General features: G+C 50.9%; 1 protein-coding gene across 1 annotated transcript; it reads right to left on the reverse strand.

The window, feature by feature from the left end:
• Positions 1 to 8,240: 8,240 nt before the first annotated feature.
• On the reverse strand, positions 8,241 to 13,327 carry LOC122164581 (neuropeptide Y receptor type 2-like). The gene is made up of 2 exons (XM_042826690.1): positions 13,072 to 13,327; positions 8,241 to 9,496 (listed from the first exon to the last, which is right to left on the reverse strand). Exon 2 carries the CDS (start codon positions 9,459 to 9,461, stop codon positions 8,304 to 8,306), a length of 1,158 nt encoding a protein of 385 aa, XP_042682624.1. The 5' UTR covers positions 9,462 to 9,496; positions 13,072 to 13,327; the 3' UTR covers positions 8,241 to 8,303.
• Positions 13,328 to 19,637: the final 6,310 nt, after the last annotated feature.

The following is a 19,637-nucleotide window of genomic DNA, read 5'->3' on the forward strand; positions in this document are numbered from 1 at the left end:
GGAGAGGAGGAGGAGGTTCTGCTCCAGCTCTGCCATTTGACAGGGCTCTCGGGCAGCGGGAGCCATGCCCATTAGTGCTTGTTAATGAGAAATGAGACTGAGCTCAGACTTGTGATTTGTCTTTAGTAGTGGAGAAGTAGGTTAAAAATTCCAAGGAGGACAGGAGCACCTAGGGAAAAAGAAAGGGGTGGGCTGCTAGCACTCATGTAACAGCCAACACCTTTTGGGGTGTCCTCTGGAGGAGGGTTACTTTAAGATATGGTTCTACGGAAAGCCAATTACCCCAACACCCCACAGAGCCCGAATTCAAGAAGTGCCCATGGGTTAGAAAAACAATAAAGAACAGAGCAAAATAAATGTCTCCACCAGTAATTGATGGATGCAACATGGACCACAGGTCAGTGAAACATGACCCAGTCATAAAAGCCAGCGCAGCGGGCTGCGCTCTGGCTTCCTAATCTGGCTGTGACAGATGCTTTGTCTCAGCAGGTCGCCTCCACGCTGTCCCAAAGTTTTGTTGGGTATGCACGTGATGTTGTAAATCTGCCCCATGGCCAGGCTGCCCCATGCTTCTCTCCTGGCTTCTCAATGATGCTGCAGCCCAGGGTTTGTCATCATCCAAAGTGGCTTCAGCAAGCTTCTTCCAATTCCATCTCTTAGCAGTTGTCAGGGAAGGGAATATAAGACAGCATAAGATAATGATACAAATTGGCTAAAGAAGTGCTTTTTTAATTGCCCTCCATGGAATGTAAAATAATAGGGATGGTATTTTGGTAGAATCATTCTTGTCCAAACCATTCAGAAATACTTGTGAGCAGTGGAATGAAGACTGTGGTCATTCTTCAGTAGCATTCATGCTCTGTATTGAAAGCAGCAGATGCTGCTGGAAAGTTCCAGGCACTGTGGCCATTAATATCCTTCCCACACTTGAATGCACAGATCATTGCTTTTTTAGAGAATCTGGAATAAGTATTTACCCTCTAGAATTCAAAATCTGCTTTTTCATGAGTATTTAACAGCACTTTCCAAGGAAGATCTGCCTTCTTAGTACACGACTTATGGAAACATAATTATTAAGTGTGCAATTACAGTGCTTTTTCCTGCAGTATCACTATTCAGCAAGCAGATATGACATGTTTCATGAGCCTCTGGTTATCATTGCTATCATTGTCTTGTTCCACAGAAGAGGAGAGTAAGGATCAGCATTTCATGATCAGCTCATATAGGATTTGATAAAGCTGGAAGAAAGAACCAGTTTGGTTGTTTTAACTTTCTGTCTGCAGTATAAAGAAATACAACATGACACAGTACAAGGAAGTAGAATGTAAGAGCTTCGGAGCAAGGTAGCAATTAGAGGTCCCCTGAATGGGAGATGCCTGGGACAGTGGGGGGTGCCAGGAGAGGGGAGTGCAGAAGGAAGCACAAGAAATAGTCCTGAGGTTGGCTCAGAGCTTGGCCCATCTACGAGGCACCCGATTCCTTGGGAAAGGCCATCTGCGGTCCCATCATTTGTGTCCCTGTGTCCTGGGGCCACGTTCGTGGTGATGCTGTGGACATCCCCAGAGCTGCAGGCATGGGGTAACCCTCCCAAGGGACAGAACTCCACAGGATGGATGCAGATTGTAGGGTAACGTTTGCCTTGTGGTTGTTTTCACCTCAGAGGTTTAGAACAGTACTGCAGAGTGCAGCTGCTTTCATTCATGTAGAAACAGCCATTGATGAGTCAGAACATGGGAACAGTTCTGCTGTCAGCCAAACAAAGACCCTGGGCTCCTGCCCTCACTGTGTTTGGAAAAGAATCGTTCCCAATTATGCATTCCAGTACACATGATTGCTCTGAGAACCAAACATATTTGCAGGACTCTTTTACTGCCTTCAATCTTTTGTTTGCCAGAACTGCTGGCTGTGGAACACAGAAAGTCCAGGGGAGGGCAGCAAGAACAAAGAGAGGTAACAGCAAACAAATGCTGTTAGGAAGAACAGAAAAAATAATTGGCTGGTTTTGTCTAGTGGGAATGAAAGAGATACATGATAATACCCTTTAAATATGTAGAGGTGTTATATTGTAGAGTCTTACGTGGTGCTGTGTGGAGCCAGGAGCTGAACCCAATGATCCTTGTGCATCCTTTCCAACTTGGGTATTCTATGATTCCATGGTCAGGAGACAAGAAGTAATAGATCTCACTGAAGGAGAGCTGTTGGTTAGACATTAGGAAGGGCTCAGAGCTCTGTGCAAGGAGTGTGTCACATCCCAGGAGCGCCAGGAGAGGTGAGACACCCTGTGATCAAGAACAGGTTAGGCAGAGGAGTTCAGGTCCCTTTATTTCCCGTGATCTTTTCTCATACAGTATGTACCTGATTACAGTACCACAGAACGTTTCCCTGCTGCCTGGGAAATCACAAGAAGTACTTTAATAGCTGCATTTCTGAGTTCTTTCCAGCTGTTTTAGCTGCTTGGGCTGCACAGATTAGCTCAGAACCTTTTAATAATATAATTGAAAAGAGCAGGACTTCCAAACAAACCACTGTGTGTACAGACCCAGCTACCACTGAGTTTGCATGAAACCAATTGGAATCACACACAATGAAGGCCTGCAGTGCCATGCAGACTTGCTGTAGGCCAACAAGCCCCGTGCTTTAGGAAGACATCTTTGTGGGCATCTCATCTGATTGCACTCCTTCAAGCAGCAGACAGTTCCAGTCAGTTCTTGCCATGCCAGTTTTGCGACATTAGCTTTGCTAAATTGAGTCCTGCAGGGTTGTGTTGGGAAGTTGATACCTGCACTTTGAAACTGATGCAGACAGTCACGTTGAGGAGACAAGCTGAGCAGTGTGCAGACATAAAGTGCCTTTCGCTTGCAGGAGCCCCAAGAGATCCTCCCAGCTCTAAGTTCCGGGGATCTGCTGCCAGTTCTCTTCCTCCTCAGCTAAGCTGGTTGATTTCTCCAAGGTGCAGGATGTTCTCAAATTCTTCCAAAATATGTGGGAGTGACAGTTGCCGAGTAACAAGAACTCGTCACTCTTTTCCTGAAATGCTCAATCCCTCACGTTTCTGTTTTGTAGAGTGGGCAGATGAAGCTGTGAGTTGGGCACCAGTCTAGGACCAGGATTGCTCAGATCTCAGCCTTGCCCTTGGGTAAATCTACTGGGTCAGAGTTCAAAGAGAGGAAGGGATCTGACTACCTCTGGACTTCATAAACACCATCAGGGATGCATTTCATGATTCACTGAACTGACTCAGTGTCCAATGTAATGAGATTGTGGCAATGATGCTGTGGCCATGGAGAGGCTGCCTAGCATTTCTTCAAGAGGTGCTCTTCCCCAAGAGCTCTTCCCACATCACACACCAAGCAGGGTCATCATCTAAAGCTGACAGATCCCACCCCTTCACAGGAATTAGGAGGAAAATTCAGCCCTTTTGATATGTATGGGACTGGGCAAGAAGAGCAAATGAGATGATCAGGAATGGAGAAGCTGCCTTAGGAGGAGACATGCTGAGCTGGACAAAGAGAAGGATGATAGCACGAAGATTTACAATATGAAGAATGTAGTGGATAGAGTGAATGTTATCTGCTGGCCAGCAAGTGCTGCCGTGCCAGAATGAGAGGACATTTGCTGAAATTTGTAGGGGATTCATTCTAACAGACAAACAAAAATGTTTCTGTACAAAGTGGGGAGTGAGCTTCTGGAACTGGCAGCCACTGGAGACTGTAGGAACAGCCAGAACGGTCAGGGATGGCGGATGGGAACTGTTGAGTCACAGCCTGAGCCACTGATTGAGCAGCTGGAGAAAGGACCAGGTCAGCCTGGGAGCACAGGTGAAAGCCATTCAGGTGTGCAATTGGAAGGGGTGGAACCTGGCTGCACCTCTCTCAGACCTCATTTAAGGTCTGACAGCCACGGGGGAAGGATCTTCCTTGTGGAGTCTGTCCTGCAAGCCAAGATCTTCAGAGATGGGTGAGCACCTTTACTTTTCCTTTGAAATGCCATCCTATCCATGTTGGTCCCTTTGGTGTTACACTCCTGTATTGCCCTTCCACGGTGTTGATCTTTCCAATTGTAATAGAAGTCTAAGATCAGTCAGTGAATGAAAAGCCTAGCAATGGATGCCCAAGGGTCCAGACAAAGGATTCCCTCTAAGATCTCTGATACAACCGTAGTGGTTGCTAGGAGTATGAGCCCCCTTCAAATTCCATCCAGGGGCACGTCCTCTTCTTAATGTCTTGAAATCTCATTCTTTGGCCCTTTGGCCCTCTTCCTCCCACGCAGCAGCAAGGAGAAGCACCTTGGACATATCCTAGATGCAAACAGTGTCAGAGTTTGTGGCACATTGTCAAAGTGAATGACACAGCAGAATGACGTGGGAACGACTCCATGTTCATGCACTTCAATAAGCTGGTTATAAACAAAAGGTTTCCTCCTCTAATGTTCCCGGTCTTTGCTGCCGCACTGGAGAGGACTGAACTAATGAAGATCTCCTCCTGTGAGCAACATGAGGAACTGTTCCTTTTATATTACACTAAAAAGAACATAAACCAGAAAAGGCGTTTTTTGCTGGCAATAGATCATGAGAGACACTAAGGTATTGCTATTAGCAGTGGAAAAACGCTTTTCTCCCACAGCCTTCTTCAGCCCTATATTCATGTAGTACTTCAGCAGAGGGTGTTGGGATGTCTGGATAGAAAATGAAACAGAAGATAAATTGGTACCTCCACTGGCATGTGAGTGACTTTGTCTTCTTTGGATTTGTCTTCTAACATACAAAATGAGACCACAGATAACGATGACTTTACAAACCTGCCCTTCTTCCCCTCTCAGCCCCTCCTGAACAAATCTCTTGGCTGAAATGAGCTCAACGTGAAGATAAATGTTCTGGCAATAGTGTGCAGTATTATTTTTGGCACTTGAAGAGTCTCAAGCTAGATAAGGGAAGACTGAAAGGAAGACAGAGCTTTTTTTGTTACGTTTGGTTTTGTTTTCCAAATGCAAAGGACCAAATTCCAATCAGACATTTGAACACGCAGTCCTTTCCTTTTCTGGATTACTGCAGTGATTTCTGATTTTTCACCACATTAGCTGATTCTGAGGCTTTATTTCAAACCCAGCACGTTTGGAGCCTGGATGAAATCACACAATAACGGAGCTGAGAGACAAAAGCATGCGAAGGCAGCGCCAACTCTATGGCTCCTGCCCAAACAAAGGGCTAATTTGGCTTCAGACACAGTTTGCTGTAGAAATGATAAGATTAACACCTGATATCAGGGGAAACGGCTGAGCTGCCTGTGACCTCCTTCTGCAGAATGGCACTTCAGCCTCTCTTTTATTAGCACACCTTAGAGGAGCTGCTTCTTCACACAGATCCTGCAGAGCCTTTGTGGAAAGCTCGGAGCAATGCTTCTGCAGGTACATCTGGGGGCATGTTGAATAAAACATGTGCCATTTGACACTGGGCTGCCGTGGGTAATGGGAGAGGGCACGCGTTCCTGCATGGCAGAGAGCCGTGAGGATGGAGCTGGCCTTTACAATAGAAGGATGAAGCATGGGGACACGCAGGAGTGGCTTTGATTCCAGCAGAGCCCTGAGCAAAGAACCCCGCTCACCCTGCATTGATCTAAATGCCTGCTGCATGTATTGCCTCCAGACAAGGGAAAATAAAAGCCCCAAACCTTTGCTCTCTGTGTGAGCGTGAGCTTGTTATAGACACAGATACCTGGGAAATCAAAGGGGAAGGAATTATCAGAGCAAACTATGTGTTGCAGAGGTGGAAATTCCAGTGCTCACAGAGCCTCAAGCACAGCTTCTGTTCTGCTTTGTCAAGCCTGCAATTTGATGCGAGGCACTGAGACTTCTGAGAGCTCCTCAGCAGCCTGTAAGGAGGAACAGGTGCCTGCACTGCTCTTTTAAATGAAGATGGTGCCACGTCCCAGCTCTTGTGTTCTTCTGGCACACGAGCGATCGCTGCACGGAGTGGTCAGAGGCAATCGTGACAGCCTGTGGGGTATTGATTTACTCCAAACAGGCTTTGCAAAGGAGTCTTGCTCCCTTGGCCTCTGCTTTCTCTTCTGTTCCGCAGCCGGCGCAAGGCTGCTTCCCATCACCAGGGGCACTGCAGCTTTCCGCAGGGATGCGAACACAGCTGAGAGCTATTTCCCTGCCTGGATGTGGAAGGATGTAACTTTTCCAAATAGCAGGGAAGGAACAGCAAGCTCATAGGCAGAAATCCATTAGTAAAGCTGCCTGAGTGCATTAAATAAGGCAAACGGAACTTTGCTGTTACACTCAAGTAAATAGTTTCTCCTTCTCAGTTTTCTCCCTCTGCTCTATAAATGCCATCGCCAGTATTTATTTGAGAAGAGCTGGGATCTATTTACTTATTTATACATATTTAGTTTAAAAGCCCGGGCTCAAAATTAAACAGCCATTCATAATGTCATTATCTGCCCTGCTCTGCGGTCAGGTTCTGTATGTGGTGTCACAGGACAAAACCTTTGGCAAAGCCCTGGAGGAGCAGCTTAGCTCCTCATCCATCTCATCTGGCAGCACGATGGGCTTCCAGGCTTGTACTGCTGTGCTGCTTCGTTCTGACATCTATCATGGCATGGTAAATCACTTTCTGAAGTGTTTATTGCTAATAGTTGAATTCTTTCCACCCATTTAAGCTGCTTTTGAAAAATAAACATTTCCTTGTGCCTTGGAGTTTGATGGAAACACAGGGAGAGTTCCTTGGGTTGGAGAAACGACCGGTTCACGAGGTAGGGATGGAATTTACCAGTGCTGTGGAGGAGAATATCCTCCTCTTCCTGCCAGGATGGCGTCTCCCTGGAAGGAAGCAGAGGTTGCTTTCTTGTACCTATTTAGGAAAGCGGAGGAGGAGGTCAGAGGGCAGAAATAGCAGAGAGATTAAATTCATCAGCATAACAGCCAGGAGCCAATGTGGAGAGCAAGGGCTGGGGGCAGGTCAGCCTGGGGGCAGGCAGAGCAGGGGGTTGCATGCAAATCCACTGGGGGTTACCTCTCGAGGACTCCAGTGTGACAGCCCCACAGCTGACCCAGGCTGGTGCTCTCAGTGCTCTTACCACTGATCCTTACTCCTCTAAAGGCCTAAAATCAAAGTTTTTCTTTTCTTTTTGTCTGTAATGAGGAAGTCTGTTGAGTCCCTCTCCTGCATCTGGGAGTTACTTTCCAATCTGATGCACGCTGACTTTGGAGACGGCACCAATGACAAGCTGCTGAGATCACAGCAGCAATCAAGCTTCCTTTGATGGCGGAGCTAAAAATATGTTACCAGCTGACAGAGCCTCGGGGGAGAGAACATAAAGTTTGGTTTGAAAGAATACTTCTTCCTTTGTGTCCATGCACGGAGGACATCCCCTGTGTAACAAACATGCAAGCGGGTCACTTCCGAACGGAAGCACCCGTGTACAGACCTGTACTACCTCCAACCCCACTATGAGGACGGCTTTAAAACACTCTGAGCACTTTGGAGGATGGTGTCACTGACAGTTTTACCTCTCTGGTCAATCCAGCACTAATCGATATTGCATGGCAGGAGCTACATCTCAGGGGCTGGAGAAAAGTGCCTGGCCAGTAGCCCAGCTCAGTTTCACTTTGCTAAATCCAAAGTGTTGGCTTGCAAGCTCCCTGGCTGATGAAAGGTAGCTTGTGTGTCACGAATTGTCACGCCAGAGGTGTCCCTGAAGCCCTGCTTCAGTATCTGTAAAAGAAGCTGTGATGAGCAGTGTCACCTGCTGGGCCTTCTGGGGACAAGAGCTCCTCCTCTGAGCTGTGAATGCTCAGATTCATGCCAGCACTGTGCGAGAATAACAGTGAGTGGCTTCAACAGACCTGCTCCTCTGCCACGGCCCGTGGAGCAATAGAATGACCAGCCGTGCTCCCAGATCTCCTTCCCCTTGCATGCATTAGCTAAAGGTAGGTCCATCGTGCTTTTGGTAGGGGCCGTACAGACAAACAAGCACACACAGTATTGGTTCTCTGTTGATGTGTTATGTGTTGGGAGGTAAAAGATTGAACAATCCAATTTGGCCCATGGAAATGCCTGAGAGGGCATGTTTAGCTGGCTAAGTGGAAGCCCCTTCCATGATTTTTGATGATTCTGCATGCGTCACAGGAAAGGAAAAATTCACTTGTGTGGTCAGAGAGAAATACACCAGATTTATTGTACTGAGAGATACAAAAGGTATTTCTATGTGGCTGCAGTAGCTACATAATGTTTCCCAAAAAAGGCATTCACCAAGCATGTCTGCGCTCAGTCAGCCTCAGTTCTGGAGGTGGACACCCCATCCCTAAACCTCTGTGGGTCCATTGCCAGCAGCGTGCCTGATGCTCCCATTTAGGGTGCTGGCCCTGAAGATGTACGACCTCCCTCTCACTGAGCCTTCGGTGTGGATGCTTTCTGGCTTGTTCTGGCAGCGGAAGAACATGAGGAAGCCATTGCGATAGTTCTTGTTCATCCATCCGTAGAGCAGGGGGTTGACAAACGTAGAGCACATGGCTCCCACGTGGAAGACAGTGTACAGCAGTTTGTATTCATGGAAGATAAGAACCAGATCAAGATCAATGGCAAGCTGGAATATGTGGAAGGGTAGCCAACAGACTGCGAAGACCACAACTACCATCACCAGCATTTTGGTGGTCTTCCTCCTCCTGCAGTGGTTTTCATTCCGAGATGTGGGACTGGCATGGTTTTTCAGCTTGAACCAGATCCTGGTATAAGCATAACAAATAACTGCAAGAGGAAAAACGTACTGCAGGAGGAGCATGGACAGGCTGTAGATAGTGGCATCTCTGTTATTACCAGAAGGCCATTTTTCGGAGCAGACAGCCATTTTGAGGTTGATAGATGGGATTTCCTCGTAGCGGAACTCTCTGAAGATGGCCAGAGGACCTGCTAGGATGGCTGCAGCCAGCCACATGATGGCTATGATGGTGAAGCTGAGCCTCCTGGAGATCCTGCTGTCCAGGTGGAACACAATACATCTGTACCTATCCAGGGCAATCACAGTCAGGGTGAGAGTGGACACGTGAACGCTCAGAGCTTGAGCATAAGGGACCAGATGGCAAAGAACAGCTCCGAACTTCCACTCATCCAGCAGAGTGTACACTAGGGTGAAAGGCAGACAGAGGGTGTCCACCATCAGATCTGCCAGAGCCAGGTTAGCTATGAAGAGGTTGGTCACAGTCCTCATGGTTTTGTACTTCACTATGATGTAGATGACCAAAGAGTTGCCAATGAACCCCAGGAGGATGATGAGGGAGTAGGCAGCAATCAGAACTACCTGGACCCCTGGGATCTTGGTGCTGTCCATCATTACAGTGCGGGACCCAGAGAGATCCAGGCTGGGAGTGACGAAGTCCTTGGTGTGCCAGCCCTGTGGCAGCTTCTCATCTAATGCTAGCTTCTCCATGATGAGGGTGCTGTTGGCTCCCTGCAGCAGTCCCATGCCTGGCTTGGCACTCTTGGATGGGAGGAGGAGGTCTGGAACACAGACACAGCAGAAGTGAGAGCAAGGGAGACAACAGAGCATCTGCAAGAGAGAGACTTAATGAATGTGTCCTACACAGCGTTCCAGGCGGTGACACCCTCGTGCCTTCCCACTTACCCCATTAGTTAGATGAATGCCAGTTCCCCAAGGAAATCAGGGCTCATGCTGCTTTCCATGAGTTTCTGGGATTCTGTTTTTTAGTTGTACAAGGCATAAAGTCAACTAGGATGAGACTGTAGGTCCTGAGAAGATCTGCTCATAAAGCCTTTCTGCATGCTGCCTCACTGCTCCTTCAGGCTGGGCTTTGCAAAACTGGGAGCTGATTTAAACAAAGCAAAAACGTGGGACCTCTTGGTCATCTTCAGATGGCAGTATCTGTTATCCTCTGATCTCAGGAGCATCCTATGCTGCTCCCACCACGGGTGCCATCACCTGAGCATCCCTGGACAGTGGCTGGCATTGCAGAGCTCCTGCTGGGAAGCGCGCGTGCCGCAGAGCCGCGCACAGGCAAACAGCCGGAGCTGTGAACAAGCATCCAGCAGAGCTGCTGCTGAGAGCCAAAGCCCCGGCGTCAGCGAGCCTCTCCCCATGCCATGCACAAATGTCTGTGAGACTCTGGCTCTAGGAGTGAGGGCCTTGGCCAGTGAGCCAGAAGTGACTCAGCCGGGAACCTGCGGTTGGTGTTTGGTGCCATCGGAACGGCCGAGTGTTGGCACAGAGGGGCTTTTGTGCGGTCCAAATGCAGCAGGAGGAAAGCCAGCTCTGTCATTAGCTCCTTCCCAGCCCCTGTGTCACTGAAGTGCAGCTGGCATGTGAGGGGAGGGGTGTCATGGTTCCCAACACCCCTACCTTCCCTTATTTCCATCAAGGGAGCAAAAATCGTTGCCTTGCCCAAACTGGGCTGTTTGCAGAGCACTGTGCTGTCTGTGACCTGGCGACGGAAGAGGACAATGCTCTGCCACGGAGGGAGGGTGACATGAGGTTTAAATGAAGGTGGGAATTGGGGCAGCCCCCTGCTCACCTCAACCCCCTGAGGAATGAGCTGCCCCTGTGTGATGGGAACACTACCAGCCAGGTGCTGCAAGGCTGCTCCTGGAAGCTGCCCTGCCTGCACGCCAGCTTTCTTCTGCCCTCTGCACACCCTTTGGCTTGGCTATCGAACTCCACAGCTGGCTGCTTTATGCCAGCCATTCCTCCAAATGAATCTGCTGGCTCAGCTGCTGCGGTAATGGAGAACACAAAGCTGCCGCCCAGTGGGCAGGAGTGCGGTGAGGGGCCACAGGGCCGGCGGGGGAACAGCAGTGCTGGGCACGTCGCTGGGGGCGGCACTTTCCCTGTTAGGTTTGTACACTTCCCAGGCTGTCTAGCCTCACTTTATCACTGCCACTTGTTACCTCTTTTTTTTTGCCTGTCCCATTTACCTGTAGTGCCCACATCCTGGCATGACACCAGCGCACGCTCCTTTCCCTCCTTCCCATCTCACCACCAGCACACTGCTGCATTCCATTACCACATCTGGGGCTGTTTCCTTTTGCTGCAGACTGGCAGCCGCCCCCCATCAGCGAGGAGCCAGGAACATCAGGGTTATTGGAGCTGTTTTGGTTCCTAACAAAACAGCCTTAATGGAGCTATTATTTGATTTGCTTTGCTTTGCGTTTTTTGATATTTTTTTTTTTTCCTGAAGGGTAGCTATTAAAAATCAATTAAGGCATTTTAATTAAGAGGCAAAATGGTAATAATAAGTGTTCCTCCTCCAGGGGCAGCCTGGAGGTTGCAGGGATGCTGCTGGAGTGGACCATGGTCTGTTCTAGTGAGTAATGGAAGTGCTGGCATATGTGTATGCTGTTGCCCGTGCCCAGCAGGCCTGCCAGGCAAGATGGAAAAATCCTTGGTGCTGAGAGCCAACTATTTTTGGGAGAGAAAAGCAGCAAAGCAAGGCCAGAAGGAGGCAGAAATACCAACGAAGCCAGAGCTGGATGATGGAAGTCTCTTTTTCTCTCCCGAGCAGCAAGACTGGGTCACAAGCAGGGATGCTGCGTGGGAATAAAGGGCACAGAAAAGAGGGAGGCAGGGACAAAAATGGCTCAGAGCACGGCCAGGAATCATGATCCTGTCATGGCTGTCCTTGACTGGGAAGGGGGAGTGGAGGCACTCAGGCATCCCCTGCTTTCTGCTCCCAACCTGGCTGATGACAGCCACGAATCTCTTTCTATGGCAGCACTGGAGCATGAAGGCTGAGGCTGATGGATGTTTTATGGCTTGGCACACAGGTTTGTTCCATGCTGTGTCCTTTCTCCAAAGCAGCTCAGCTCCATCAAACCCCCTGATCTCTAGCAGCCTGCTTTGGAGCATTCATCTCATCCCCATCTTAGCAGCTGGTGAAGCCCCCTTCTGCCCGCGCTTCAGCACAGCATATAAGGGAAGAAAACACAATAAAATGGGATGGTTAGCAGAAGTTAACCAGCCTGCCTGAGGCCACACAGAAAGTCAACGTCAGGCTGGGAAGGTAGCTCAGGTTCCCTCCAGTCTCCTGTACTCACCACCAGGGAGGAGGCAGCATCTCTTGGGATAACTAGAGTGGCCAAAAAGAGATGAGAAGAGTTGCATGAAAATACAATGTGTGAGTGATGTAGGGGAAGGGGCTTCACCCTCTGTGTGTGATGTGCTAGTTTGAGGGCAAGAAGCAGCTCTGGAATTATATCTTGAAGCTGAAGTGCAGGTAGAAATTATCCTGGGCCCCTCCATCTCCAGCAAAGGGGTAATTGCCCTACTACAACATTATGGCAGAAGGGGACACAGTGCTGCAGGACATGCTGTGGGAACAGGGCAATGCTGTCCTGAGATAGCACAGCGTGACAACATGATGGGGCTGTGCACCTCATGAAGGCTACAGAGGGAAGAGAAAGGCCTGCAGAACGAACCCGGCTGCCCTGGGGGGTCTGCAGCCTTCAGGAAAGTTTGGGAGTCTGGGACATATGAGACAAGGGGAGGAGAGGGAGACAGCAATCCCACTAACAGAACAGCCAGGGAGCAAAGCAGCTGTCCTGCTTTGGGACAGACCAGAAACTCAGTTTTCTGGTGAAACAAGTACTACAAGAGGACCAGGAGAAACTCTGTTCCACAACCAACATGCAAATGGAGCATCAAGCAAGCAAGCGCCAACTTCTTTCCTGCAGCCCTCTGTCTCCCTGTGCCTCTTTGTCCCTGAGGGCAGTGCTGAGCACCAGCAGCATGTGCAGCACCAGTAGCAGCTGGGAAGCTGGCAGAGCCTTGCAGAAAGCCACGAGGAGCTGAGTGCAGGAAAGGGGGGGGGAGGGGGGTTTCTCAGCATCTCAGCAGCGCTGGGTAGCTGTACCTGCCTGGTTTCTGCAGCCCACTGCTCCACTCTCACTCAGCATCCCACTTCCCAGGCTTCCTGCTTCTGCTTGGGAACTGTTCAAAACTCACCTGGCAGTATTTCTGATTCACTTTCTCTCTCTTTCAGCTCTCACGATCCCTGGATTGCTGGGATGCTTGAACCACGCAGCACGGCTGAGACCCGGCCCCAACTCACCCCTCCCTGACCCACCTGTGTCCTTCTGGTTCGGAACAGCTCTCCTCGCACTACGACCTCATCGCGGGCTGGGACCCGTCCCGTCTTCTCTCCTGGAGTCAACCTGTGGCCAGAAGGTGGAAAACACTTTTCTGCAACTGGCTTCAGAACGGCGAGGAAGTCAGGCAAGAATCGGGGCTGCTGCGGGGTGCTCCATCACCCGGGGAAGCCTCGGTGCCCCGCTGCCTCAGAGGGATGACTGACAGCCCCCTGTCTCACGAAGCTGGATGCCGTGTTAGCTCCTGAATGAGAGAAAGGCAGGGAGCGTGTGTTTAACAAACAGAAATGGAAAGGGGGAGGGAGCCTGCTGCTGCTGTTTATACAGTGCTCAGCCACTGAGGGGCTTCTTGCATCGAGGAGACAGGAGCTTTTCCTCCACATCCAGCTCCCTCTCCAGGGACAGCTTTAGGATCGGGCTGTGCCACCAGCTGGGTGAGCATCCATCCACCCCACCACACAGCTCCCCAGTGGCAGGGCTGGGAGCGGGATCGGGGCTGGGGTCACAGCCCAGGGTGGGCAAGCAGAGGGTCTGCAGGTCCCACAGCCCAGGGGAGCCTTCGCCATCCACCCCACAGCCACCTCTGCTCTGTGCTCACATGGCACCTACAGGAGCATTACGAGTAAACCCTTCTGTACTTTGTGATACCAGTAAAGGTGATGATGAGATGTTTTAGACCCTTGGCAATGTCTGTTTCTGTTCCAGAGCCAGATTCTGTGTGGAGCTAGGCACCAGAGTGAGCTTTTGTTTTAGGGTGCTCAGCGCTGCCCCAAAGTAGCAGCATGTCCAACTTTCCAGAATCCAAACTTGCAGGAACCCAGGAAAGCACCCTGCAGCCAGCACAGGGAAGCAGAAGGAACAAGGCTCCCTAACTTGCCACCTTGCTTTTCTGAAGAGAAGTCAGGTTTGTTTCCAGTGCAGGATTTCCAACTTGGACAATGTGTTTGAGTCACTTCACCTAGGCAAGGAGATGTTCCCAGAGCATGGGGAGGAGAACAACCCCCTCAGCTCCCAGTAACAACACGAGGTCATCGGGGGAGTTTTGCTTCTCATGCACATATCGGGATTTGTTCTCCTTTTCTTTATGAGAACACAAACAAGGAGGGATTTCAACTGCATTCTCATGCCACAAAAGTTGTGATATGGTAGGAAAAAGCTCCGGTGGCTCAGCAGAAAAAGGAGACTGAGAGCAGTCCTACAGTAAGTCCCTCTGCAGGAGGCTCTTCAACCCGAGACTCAGGCAAAGGTCCCTGTGATTCCCCTTCTTCCTCTTTCTCACCCATCTTCCCCAGGCAAACACAGCTGTGCCCTGAGCATTCCTTGCCTGGGAGTTCTGTGTCTTCTCCCCCAAGGAGTTTTTGCTGAGCTGCTCTGGAAGGCAGAGAGGACCCTGTGTTCCTGGTGGACGGATTCACCTCATCCCCAGGGCTCACAGCAGCATGAGGCTGATTTCTGCATGAGTGAGAGACTGTCTTCTCCCTCCTCTTGTAGTGAAAGATTTCTCTGGTCTGTTCCCCAGAGTCCTTTGCTACAGCTCCCTGCTCTTCCCTTCCCTGGGATGCAGCAAAGTGAGAAGCGCTGATGGACAGCAGAGAAACTGCTCAGCCTGGAGCTGGGAGCCCTCATCAGGACCATGGGCTGCATTCCAGTCATTTTTGGCACGTGGCAGTTTCTGGATGTCAGCAAAGGCAAGCTCTTAAATCATGGATTAGTGCAAGTCCCCAGCCTTGTCCTCTCCCACGGTCTCAGCAGAGGGGTTAACACCAAAACCCACCATGCAGCCAAGCATCACCTCTCCAACCATGCAGACAGCTTTGTCAGCAGTAGTGCTTGGTGGGCCAGAGCGTGGGCAAGGAGAGCTGTTGGTGACCCATGGAGGATGCTCCCCTACGTGACCCTGAGGCTCCATCACCCCAAGGAGAGGTGCTGGGACTGCTGCCTGCATTCCTCCAGCCTCGTACCCCGGGGTTTGTACATATGGGTGTCCCAGGAGCCTTATGTCCTTTTGAGCACGGTGAGATTGCTCAAACCATTGCTGCAGCCCCAAAGCCTTTCCCAGCAGCTACAGGATTTGATTAGGCAAAGGCAGGTCCGCTCACATGGTCATTTGAGAATTCAATAATGAACGTTGTGCTCCGGAGAGTGAAAATGATGTCAAAAAGCCAAGAAATAGGGCAGAGCAGAGGGATGCTTTTCATCGGCCCACGATGCGTCGTGTCTCTGTGAGCAGGCAGGTCCTCACTCTGCACACCTTGCAGCCAGCTGCACTCTGTAGCTCTGCTGCTGTCATGAAAGGCACATTATCTGATCGCTCCTGGGGAGAAATTGCTGAGAAATCTGTTACCAAGGCTTCCAGATGCTCCAGTTCAACCCGCTTCATCTGGAGCTGCAACACTGACACACTTAAAAAGCAGCTTTTCATTTTTCAAGCATCTGTTTAATCCCACCTGCACGTAACCAAAATATTTCCACTGCTCCTTCCTGTGGTGTCAAGCCTGTGTTTGCCGAACAGCCTCAGAAGCAGCAGCATGTTGTGGTTACACAAAATCCACTTTTCCATTTGAGCCCTTGAGTTCACGGATGCAGTGGATTTGGGAATCTGCAATGCATTTGGGAACAAAATTAGCCACAAAGCTGCTCAGAGGTGGGAGGGAGGATAGAAAGCTGTCTGCACTCTCTCTGAATTTAAAAGCAGGTTCTCATTTTGTAACTGCTTTTTGTCCCCATCTGAATATCTCTGGAATTAGTGGAGGAGCAGCAGTGGGGATAAGGTTTTGCTGAAATACCAGAGCAACCTGATGCAGGGATGCAACCACTCTGCCCTGCTCTGGGACAGGAAGGGACGGGGACAGGATGAGGGTCAGGGAACCAGGGAAGAGGAGAACACATGGAAAGTAATTGGTGGGGTTTGTGCCCTAAGGAAGAAACCGTGCTTCAGCTTCTGGGAGCAGACAGAGAGGGCTCATGGGGCTGACACAGAGGAGGGTCTGCACAGCCACCCCTTCGCAGCCCATGTGCAGGCAGAAAAGCGTGGTACTGAGCAGCCCTGCTGTGCCTTCAGCTGCTGTTTCTGCAAGTCACTGCGCTTAGAGCTCGCCTCATTTATTAGAGGGATGTTGCTTGTTGTTTGTGTACCGAGCCAGCTAGAAAACAGCTTCTGCAGAAGAGGATAATTGCAGTCAGATAAGCTCTTCAGAGCCGGGATTGCAAAAATATGATACATTGTACACAAGCCGTCGTCCAGATAAATCAGAAATCTGGCTGAGTTCTGGGGTGGGAGCGTGATTCCGGGTCTGCAGCGGACTCCTAGCTGACTTTGGGCAATCACTGCCTGATTCTCAGCTCCCTGCTGAGACCAGAGGTGACAGCAGTGGTGACATGCACCACACCAGGGTGTGCAGGGAGGAGCAGCAGGGGCAGCCCTGCCAGGACAGCCCTGAAGTGCTCCTTCTGTCTGTGGGATTTCTTTCTTAGCGGTCCATGTCACTCCATGTCACATGTGCTACTGCCAGGGGCTTGCCCTCCCAGGCTGGGTGCTGCTCCTTCTGTGGGACCACAATGAAGTGACAGATATGCAGCCAGCCTGTCACTCCCGAATGCCAAGTGTGCTGAATGGGTTGGTGGCAAGTCTGAAAGCCTTTGGACCTTGTGTGCATCTCTCCTTCTCCTTTGGGGACCCCAGTGTGGTGAGAATGGGACCCTGCATGCAGGACAGATCCAGCCCCGGCGTTTGGCCAAGACTCATCTTGGCTCCGTGTCCCCCAGAAACGTGACTCACAAGTCTGGTTCCACAGGATGGGGCTGACACTGAGCCCCCCCGGGAGACATCGGTGTCCCCAGGGCACGAACGGAGCATGCACAGGCTGTGCTAGTGTGCACGAAGCCATATAAAGGCAGAGCTTTCCGTTTGTCCTCCTTTCAGCTCTTCCAGGCGATGAAAAGGACAGCTCACAGCCCTAATTAGCTGGGACACGCTAATACCGCTGAGCTTCCCTGGCCAGCACACTTGGCACGAGCAGCGTGGGACACTTTCCAAACAGCCGCTCAGGGGAGCGCGTGCCTGCAATTCATTATGCACTGAGCAGCTTTTCCTCTGCCTCCACCGAGGAGTTCGGAGCAGACACGAGAGGTCTGGAGCTTGCGAATCTGTTTGGAAATCCTTCTGGGGGTGGGGAGAGAGGAGGTGTATTTCTCCCTAGGCTTTAGAAGTACTTCAGGTGCGTGGGGACATTGGGCTTTGCACTTCTAATTGCTGCAGCCTGTGGCACTCAGCTTCCCGTGGGGAAAACATTGCTCTTTCAGGGCGACATTTGCTCTGGGCGAGAGGCATACAGCCTCCTGGGACACGTGGGGTGACATCATTTGTGACACCATTTGCAGGGCCAGCCCTGGTGGTGGGAGAGAAGGGAGGGCTTTGCAGGGCACGCAAGGCGGAGCGCTGCTGGCTTATTCGCCTGGAAGATGAACCTGCACTGCTCCCGCTGTGTACATATCAGCTGGTGAACTTTGAGTGGGCAGCAAAGGGCTCTGAAATAGATCAATTCCTGCCCGTGGTAAGATCGTGATGGGAACACCCCAAAGGTGAAAACCTGCTCTGGGCTTGGCTTCAGCCAGGCTGCCTCTGGCACCTGCATCCTTCTGGGATAGCAAAGCCAAGGGAAACGCTCGTGTCCAACCACTCATGCTTTGCATGCAGTGCTGCACTGAGAGGTCTTCTTCTACCGAAAAACCCCTTGGGATAAGAGGATTGCATGACAGTAAATGAGTTCCCTCCATCTCCACTGAATGATCTGAAGATTTTCACATGTAACATCTGGGGATGCTGTGTAGATTTGGGCTCTGTGGTCCTCTTTAATGCAAGCAATGATGGAGCAAACAGCCTGGAACCAGCCAGGGAAAGGCCATGTGGGGCTGTGCTGCGACTGCGGGGCTGATCTCACAGCTGCTGTGTGCTGGCCATGGAATATGGGTGATAACCCACAAAGCACTCGAGCACCTTGAGCAGCCAAGCCTGTCCAGCCAATTTTTCAAGGTGAGCTCAGGATGACCTTCCTCTCATCCGTGAGATCAGAAACACCAAAAACAGCAGGGGAGCATTGAAGAGCATCACCTGAGGGCCAGGTATGGGGTTGGCTGAAGGACTCAGGCACAACTCACGGCAGGGAGGGAAAGCTGCTTTGTGCTGTGTGTGGAACATCAGAGGGCTTTCATGCACAGCTCAGAATAAACAGGCAAACAAGCGGCAGCCAGAAATGTTAATATTTGCAGAAATCTCCTGGTGGATGGCGCCGAGGTGTGGGGAGCTGCAGGGCGGCAGTGGAATGCAGGCATGGGGAATGTCACCTCGTGGTGTGGCAGTGCTCCTGGCAGCCCTGCAGGATGGTTTACACAAGGCTGGGCGGCAGAGTTCAGCAGCCATGTGGATCTGCCCCTAGAATTGGGTTCTTTGAGCATTCCTGGGGAAAACACCATGAGGCAGCATCATCCGCCTGTGCCTGCTGCAGGACCTGCTTCCCACGTGCCATCACCAGTGGGCTGTGTGCTCGGCTCTCCCTGAGCCCAGCAGCTCAGAGGAACCCCAGTTCCACAGTGCAGAGTGTGTAGCATGAGATAGATTGGTCCGTGCTGACCCCAAGCCTTCTCCGTAAGATCCTGGACACAGGCAGGACAGAATGGCGCTGACATTTCTTCCATGCCATGATTGGGATTTGAGCCTATGATTTGAGTCGTGATTTGAGCCTATTCAGTGCCTCTCAGCGCCTCCACGTGGTGCTCACCAGGACCATGTTGTGTGTTCACCCACTGCTTGGGGCCAGTGGGACACCTGCATTGCACGCAGCTCCACTCTTGGCATCATTCGGGTGGTGAGGTGGTGGACAGTCATGTGGTGGTGGATGCCCCATCCCTGAGAGACATTCAGGCTGGACCTGAAGCTCTGAGCACCCAATGGAGCTGTGGGTGACTCCATCCATTGCAGGGGAGTTGGATGGACAGCCTTTAAGGGTCCCTTCCAACTCAACTATTCTTCAACTATCAATGGGAAGAAAAAATATTGGCAAATAACGGCCCACCGCTTGGGCACCCTTCTCCTCCAGCTATTTATCCAAAGATATCTTATCTCCGAGCATTGCTTCATTTCCTGCTTGCTTTTCCAACCAAGCCCTTTAAATCATGTTCCCGCGGCTGAGGTCACAGAGGGATGCATCGTGTTCGTTATGGGGATGTGGCTGTTACCTCACTTCACCTCCTCTCTCCTCCTTTCTCTTTTTCCTTCCTGCTGGCTGCTCTCTTCTCTGTATCTTTTCCCATGGGCTGGGGGTCAACCCAACCTCTTAGGGCCTCCCCACAGCCACCATCTACACCAAAACAAAGCCAAATGGAGAAATGCCAACACTGGGAACCTCAGCCCTTCCTCTCCCTCCATCTGTTGGACCCCGTGCCTAGTGGTGCTGCTGACACCAGTCCCTGCAGGGCTGAGCTCCAATAAAAAATGCACTCCACAAAGGCTTTGTGGCCCAACCTGGGGCATTTGGGCCGGGCTGCT

The sequence above is a fragment of the Centrocercus urophasianus genome, unplaced genomic scaffold (genome assembly GCF_019232065.1).
Source record: "Centrocercus urophasianus isolate 14NV4802_14NV808 unplaced genomic scaffold, USGS_Curo_1.0 seq_26, whole genome shotgun sequence".
NCBI classification, from domain to species: Eukaryota; Metazoa; Chordata; class Aves; order Galliformes; family Phasianidae; genus Centrocercus; species Centrocercus urophasianus.